Genomic DNA, 8,176 nt, shown 5'->3' with positions numbered 1-8,176 from the left:
TACACTGTTTAGGAGAGTTTTGTACACTGACATCTTATCTTAAACAGTACTCTCTCACCTCTGTGAACCTCAGTACACTTTGCCCTACGTTACACTGTTTAGGAGAGAAGAGGTTTGTAGTCCAAATCAGGAGAGCAGCCAAGGGTGACAAAATTGCTCCTCCATAGATAAAGTACACAGTGTGAGCGTGTTACCTTAGGACTGTTAAGTGTGTTACTAGTAGAATCTCCAGGTAAAAAAGTGAAAAGACCTGATAAAAAAAACAAATGCAGCCACCTCATAAGCTGCAAAATATTTCATTTTGTTCTCCGGTTTAGATGCACCTTCAGAAAGTTGAGGTCATAGGTGGATAGATAAAGGGACAGATAATTTATTTTCCAAATGAAAAGAAACAAAAACAACAGCAACTGAAGTAATATTGTACCTTTATTTAAATATAGGTACTTACATGATGCAGCAGATGCCAGGCAAGCAATTTTCTTGCAAAATTCAGATTACTAATAATCAAGTTTTCCAAATGCAACACATTTCCAGATGTAAGTTGGCATGTAGTGCAAACAATCAAAGAAAGCATATCAGTCAGTATTTCTTTTTATACACATGACAAGGTCATGTGCTCTGCATAATTTGCCAAACAGCCAAATGAGGCAGGAATGGCTCCCAGTAAATTTTTTTTTAGTACCTACTTGAGCCTAAATTTAGCTTAAAAAAGTCTACAGTAACAACCAAGAATGTTGCTTTCCATTAGTCTCTTCTATGGCAGTATCTTCTCATAAGAATCTGTGGACTTCCAACATTTGACTGAAGCCATGTACATTTCACACAAAAAAATACACACAAAAATGTTAAGGTAACATTTTCCATTTTTTAAATGCACTATAAGCACTTCAGAACAAGCTAAAGGTTTTGTGGAACCACACTTCAAAGTTTTATTGTTCGAGCAACAAATACAGTTTTAAAAGGAATATATAAATGACAAAATAAACAAGACAATGGAAAAATCTGTATCTCAGTGTAAGAGCAGCTAATTTATTTTTTCTGCAATGGAACGACTTTATTTCAGCACTATGAAAAAAACTATTGTATTCAAAAACATCTAACAAACATGATTGTTGTAGTTTATTGTGTACTGGTTAGCTCCATGCACCATTAAAATACTTAACTAGATTTATCACAAATACACTTAAAGCCATTTTGCGGGGGAAATCCATTAGTCATAAGGATATGACCCTGTTTACACAGAGTCCAGCTTGTATAAGAGCAGCGTGTACAGCAAGTTTTTACAAAACATTGACAGAATTTCCGGTAAGTGGTGTGAGAGTGCTGACTCACTTTAAATACGCTGCTGGCAGGCTTCAGAACATTTCAGCACTACTTGAAACTTGTAAAAGCTAGCCAGCAACTTTTTGAAAGTCAGCACTCCCCGTATGACCTATGTTTAATATTCCCAAACTGAAACCTTAAAGGCTTTAACAAAACAGCTTGAAGCTTGCTGAAAGCATCCCAAAAGCGTGTACACACTATTTTTATATAAGCTGAGCCCATGTCAACAAAGCCTTTAAGCTACTGACTTTTCAATGAGATTAAAGGGGTTGTAAACCCTCATGTTTTTTCACCTTAATGCACCCTATGCATTAAGGTGAAAAAACTTCTGGTGGTTACCAGCCCCCCAGTTTTACTTACCTGAGTCCTGAAATTCCCACGCCGGAGATGTGCTGTACCTCTCTGCATGGGGTCCTGGCTCTTGATTGGATAGATTGATAGCAGCGCAGCCAGTGTCTCTCCCGCTGTTGTTTATCAAATCCAATGACGAGGGGGGGCGAGGCCGAGTCCGGCATTCATGTCCATGGATGCCAAATGCTGGACTCGGAAACGCGCCCACAAGATTACCCCCCGGGCGTGTGCTTCTCCTAGGGGTTATCTGAAGTGAGGAGGAGCCGCAGGAGCCGCCGAGGGACCCCAGGAGTCAAGGATAGGGGCCACTCTGTGCAAAACGAGCTGTACAGTAGAGGTAAGTATGACATTTGTTTGACGTTTGTTATTTAAAAAAAAAAAAAACATGACCCTTTACAATCACTTTAAAGTGTAACTTCGCCAACACCAGTTCCAAGGAGCACTTGCCACAATGTACAAATACACATGGCACTAAATTTGCCTTCCTCCACAGATGCTGGGTTTGAAATCCTTGTTGCTAACACTACAATCTTCTCCACCGCTGTTTCAAAACTTGCATCTTTTTTCTTTGACCACTGGGCAAGCCACTGATGGTATTACTCCTGCGCACATGCGGGTTGAAATCAGTTCAAAACATAGTCCAGAAACTTGTCTGAAAAAATGTTAGGCGCGCACATGACATGACACTGTGCATGCACCTCAGGTATAATTAGAAAATAAATTGCAAGCAGACAGGTAAAGAAGCTTTTTGGCAGAAAAGCATTATAGAGTCACTTCCTCAAGAAACCCTACCTGCCAGCAATGACTTTTTTTCCTGAGGGGGGGTCCCAACACACTCTAATAAAGCAGATAATTAAAAACCAGCAAAATCATTGGTTTTGCTTAACAGCCAAGCTGAAAATTGGCTGGAAGCACTTGCTGCAGTGTCAGGTGCACTTTGAAATAGGTCTCCTAGATTGTAAGCACTAACGAGCAGGACCCTCTGATTCCGCCTGCATTGAATTGTATTGTAACTGTACTGTCTGCCCTAACTTTGTAAAGCACTGTGCAAACCATTGGTTCTATATAAATCCTGTATAGTAATAAAAAAGAAAAAGTTTGTGATTGAGACTACAGTAATTAACAATAATGAAAAACACTCTCTCCTGTGACTACATATAAAATCACTCCAGTGTGTATCACCTTTAGCTCACACATTTCTAACTGTATGTTATAGGACAGAGATTTCCGTTATTTGTTGAATAAAAGCTTTCCTTTCCACAGAAGTCATAGTAACATTCATTGGAATACCATAGCCATTTCAGATTTTTGAAGACATTAGTGCAAATACTGGAAAGTCAAGCTTTTTTTCAAGAGATATTAAAAGGCATTTGTGTCATCCGACAACAGACTAGGTATTAGCAAATAAAAGTCAGTTTTCTGAAAACTTCACATCACGAACGACAGGACAACGTAAGCAAATAAAATGTACAGCTCGCATCTGAGTAAAATCTGTAGTGTTGATTGGATTGGAACGGCTAACCAATTTTTGATTTGCCTAAATATTTCAATGTAGGTCTTTTCAATCAGAGTAATTTAGGAATCTAGGCAATAACATTTACTGAACTATATGATCCTCTGCAAATTGGACAAATCTTCATGCATATGCTTGGAATTATTTTCAAATTACCATTTTTCCTGGTTTTCGAAAAAACAATTTATAACAAAAATAGAGCATGGCAGAGCCCTAAGGGACAAGTTAATAAAGGCTAACCCAAGAAAACAGCCAATAATGGATTTAGGCATTTTAAGGTCTATTCAAAGTTATCTTACATTTCACTAGTAAATTGATGTGATAGCTGCTTAAAAAACATATTACATTTTACACACCCAAAGTAACATTTATTTGGATGTAAAGCCTACTTTACAAAAAGTGTCAGAGCCAATTTAACCATACTTTTCAGGGTGCCTGTTTTTGTTTAAAAATGTCCATGAGGAAATGCATGGCTGCAGACTTATGTAGTGAATATGACATGGTTTTCATTTTATGTATGTAGAGACCAGCAAGAAAACAATGCCTTTTTAAGGTGCTCCAAAATTTATAAATACATACAACTCATTAAATAAGTCCAAGCCTTCACTATAAATCCACACAAAGGTCCACCTCTGTTTTAAATCCAGTGTAGACAATTGGAGAAATTATATGTAAATCAATAGGTGTTTCAAAATCACTGCATATAAAGTGATATTGACTGAAATTTCCACACAAATTACAAAGATCATGTTAGGTGTCTCCACTTATTCCATATAACACATGGCACAAAGCCAGTGGCACCACCAGATGCTTCTTCCAAGCTTTTTGTAATTTTAGGACTTCAATTGGAATATTTCTATATGCAGAGGTCTCAAAGCCCCCACAGGTTTCTGTATGTTTCTTCAATTCAAAACACTGGTTTCATTATTGTTATCCTTTATTTGGAAAGCTAGAACATATTATGCAACTGTTCATTAAAAACATTAATATAGCAGTGGTCTTTGATGTGCATTTTTACCTGTTAGATGTCTATCAAAATATACATGCTAACAGCAGAAGAAAATTTTCCAGATTATTGAGATTATACTATACTCATGTTTAAAAAAAACTCCTTTAATACTATGCAAACCATGAAACCCAAAGCTATGGCCATCTTGAGGATTATATCAGGACAACTAACATACCAACACTTGGGGAAAGTGTCTGAAAAGACCCATTTTTGCTTGGTTTAACATTTTGTCAAGTCAACTCTAGTATGTTATTTGCGAACTCTACAAAAATACACACATAATGACATACACCCACACTAGTAATAAATAAGATAAAAGATTACCAATTTTAAACTTCCTCTACATTTTAGGCTTTAATACTAAATTAGGAATAAGCCTATAACATAAGTAAATAAGCCTCAAGTTATCAGTCAAAAGTATGAAGCCCACAGTAGAAATGTGTTGATACCAATAGCAACTAAATATAAACAGATCAGTTTAGTGCAAGTCAAACTAAATAAAGCAAAAATGTCTTATTGACATTAGAATGTTGTGCTCTTAAACTTAACTTCAGAAAATAAATCCTTCAAGAAGCCAAAAGGCACACAGCAGAGGATTTGTCCAAATATCACAACACAATGTATTAAGCATATTGCTTTTCAAAATATTCTACACAGAAAACTGAAAGCATTACTCCTGGTAGGTTTTTTAACCCCAACTGTCCACATTTCAGCAGTGTGAATATTTAGACTGCCAAAGGGTTCTAAAAAGTGTTTTCGCCAAAAAAACTGGTGGTTGGCCCGATTCAAGCAGGGTTTGAGGATATTCAGTAGAATAATTGTCTTAAGACAGCATGTCTGTCAACTTTGCTTGATGTAAACCAAGTCCCTTTACTTAGCATGGTCTGGGCAACATATATAGTCTATAATCTATACAAACTAGGAAAGGGTCTGAAAGTTGCTTTGTTCAATATTTTAAACAAACTGCCAATACAAAGGGTCTTCTATAAGTATAAGAGCAAATAATCCAGTATAGAAGCTATTGTACCCCAATAAAATAGGGCTACAAAAATTCATATAATTGCAGAACCTCGTTCTCTTAACCAGTGTAAAAAACGTGTCCACCCATATTTAAAAAAAAAAAGTTAGACCATACGTTTGTATACATTAAAGTTTTAAAGGGCAATTAAGAAGACAGAAAGCATATTTATGCCACAGACCCCATTATTTGGAGTAAAATAAATCAAATATTGTTAACTGATCTACCTCAAAATACAACCACAAAGCATTATACAAAAGCATAATACTATCCTGACCAACAAAACTACTTTGGAGTGAAAGCTTGGACTGATACTACCCCAGGGAGCTACTGAAACTGGAAATTGGTAGAACCCATGTCCCTTAAAACTAACTCCAGTAAAAGGTTAGCATATGTTTTTCAAGCAAAAAGGCTTTTGTCAAGTTTGAAATGGAAGCACAGAAGGCCAAGGAGCCATACCATTCCAGAGCACCAATGCAATTAAGGAAGAAATATACTATTGAAACAATGTCTTGTTTATTACATTTGCATACAGTTTTGAGGTTAACTGAGAGGTGGAATTGTTTTTCTAGGCTGTGAAAAGAATTTCTATATGATTTATGGAACATATCGTTTGTCTTTTCAAAGCCTGTAAAATTGTATGAGGCTCTTCTGCTAGCATTGTACAACCCCATACAAGTCTATGAGAGCACAGAGTGCAGGTGTGGATAGCACTGAAGATCACTTATGCCAGGTAAGAATCTAGGGTTGTGGGTTTCAGAAGGGTGGGGAGGGTAGACTAGTGTAGTTTCTCTTAAATATACAGTTGACAAGTTAGAAGAGTCTATTTCTGTAATAACTTTAGCCATATCTACTACACAGACACATCTACTAGCCACATCTCTGTATGTAGCATCTGCCAATTTTGATAGGACAGTACATACTTATTGACCACTGAAGGTGTGGGCCTAGTATAACAGTTTTGAAGCTGCCAAAATATCTAAATTGCTGGGTGAACGTGGCAAGGTTTGGGTAGCTTATAGTGAGTTTTAAAAATTGTCTGGGACTATATCTGACAAAATGGTCTTGTTAAAAAACAGAGTCAGGCATACAAGAAAAAGATCTCCTAAATTTTGTTGCTGTGATGTTGAGGCAATCATTACCTCCACTACCTGCCTGCAGTGCAGAAATTGTGACAGTTGATTCTCTACAGAGCAAGCAGGGAACTAAGCAGATGAATATCCATGTGACTGCAGATCTTGGTAAAAGCAGAAAACATAACTTTTAGAATTTTTTTTCCCTTGATTTATGAAAACAATCCTTTTAGGTGGAGAATACTCTTTGATCCTAAGAATAAGGAATGAGTTAATAAACTGCTGTAGTGATAAAACAATTGTTTTGCTAGATAAATGCTATGGTTTATATTGAGCTGTAGGAATAAAAACCAGTAGGAAGACACCACTTCAGATATACTTGCAATCACGTAACTAATATCTGTTCACTAGCTATGCAAATTAGCACGAAGGATAATGGTGCTTTTTTTCAAATTAAGTTCAAAATTATTTAAAAAGAATGTAAAAACAAAAAACTGGACTAACACGAAATTTAAAGCTGGACTCCAAGAATGATCTATATTGCATGCTTACACTGGTCCAGCTTTCACAATGTAAGTATGCATATCTCATACCTGATGGGCCAGGGGAACCTGAAAATCATTGTAGCAGCCATGATCTTCAGGTCCTGAAGAGGTTCTGTGCAAGCATCTTCCCCTATTTTTTTTAATGAATACAAGGCATTCCTTGAATGGACAAGGTGGAGATCATGACATCACAGCCCCTCATTCACCAGGTACAATCAATCAAAGAATTTCTGGAATTCATTGAAAAAAAATACAAGGCGTGTTCAGTGTGCAGAGGGGAATCCACTTGCACAGAACCCTAGCAGGAACTGAAAGATCACAGCTATCACTGTAGTAGTATTAGTGACCGCATTTACAGTATGCCAAGCAGTACCAATGTATGCATGCCATTCAGATAATTCCTGGAGTTCAGCGTTAGGACTGGTAATGAGAATTTAAATAGCATTATGCATATTTATATAGTATATAGTTTTGATGAGCCTCTGTGAATGCTAGGTATCTATTCCCACACAAATCAATTTTTTTTTTTTTTTTTTAAATCACATTCTTTAGGTTCAGTGCATTGAGCAGCTTATAGCATGCCGACAATCTCCATGTTGACTCTCGAAAACAAAAAAAAAACAAAATAACACCAGAAAATACAATATTAAAGTAACATATAGCAGTCCATAAAAAAAATAATTCTTAAATTCACTCTTTTCTCATTACAAACTTAAATAATATTGTAAACCTGCACATACACTGCTACTAGGTTTTCTTAGGAATATCTACAGGGTATAATTTAAAGTTTTCACAATGCCCACATGCAGCAGGTGCCAAGCCTAACATGCTCCATGCAGCATGGAAGAATTTGATCATGTGAATGTTCAGGAACAGCTCTTCTTCCATACTGTGTAAAACACCCATCTAGAGGAAAACATTTGTTAAGGAAAAAAGATGACATCAAGCAATACATTACACAAGAGGTAACATATTTTCATGCTCATTATTATATCATTATACAGGATTTATATAGCGCCAACAGTTTGCCCAGCACTTAACAAAATAAAGGCAGACATTACAGTTACATTACAATTTGATACAAGAGGAATCAGAGGGCCCTGCTCTTTAGAGCTTCCAATCTAAAAAGGAGGGTCAATTGATACAAAAGGTAATAGCTGTGGGGGATGAGCTGAGAGAGGAAGTAAAACAGTGTTAGTTAGAAGCAGGATAGGCTTCTTTAAAGAGAAGGGTTTTCAGGGATCGCCTAAAGATGGATAGATTAGGGAACAGTCAGACAGATTGGGGTAGGGAGTTCCAAAGGATGGGAGAAGCTCTGGAGAAATCCTGGAGGCGAGCATGGGA

General features: G+C 36.8%; 1 protein-coding gene across 1 annotated transcript in view; it reads right to left on the bottom strand.

Annotated features, from left to right (window-relative positions):
• Positions 1 to 408: 408 nt before the first annotated feature.
• Positions 409 to 8,176, bottom strand: part of SMS (spermine synthase) — a 333,972-nt gene continuing 326,204 nt past the window's right edge. Inside the window, exon 11 of the mRNA XM_073616503.1 lies at positions 409 to 7,738. Within this exon, the coding sequence (XP_073472604.1) occupies positions 7,699 to 7,738 (40 nt within the window). The 3' untranslated portion in view covers positions 409 to 7,698. The remainder of the gene's footprint in view (positions 7,739 to 8,176) is intronic.

Source organism: Aquarana catesbeiana, linkage group LG02, assembly GCF_042186555.1.
Source record: "Aquarana catesbeiana isolate 2022-GZ linkage group LG02, ASM4218655v1, whole genome shotgun sequence".
In the NCBI taxonomy this organism is placed as follows: Eukaryota; Metazoa; Chordata; class Amphibia; order Anura; family Ranidae; genus Aquarana; species Aquarana catesbeiana.
The sequence above is the reverse complement of the archived record's forward strand: the minus strand, read 5'-3'. Positions and strand labels throughout refer to the sequence as shown.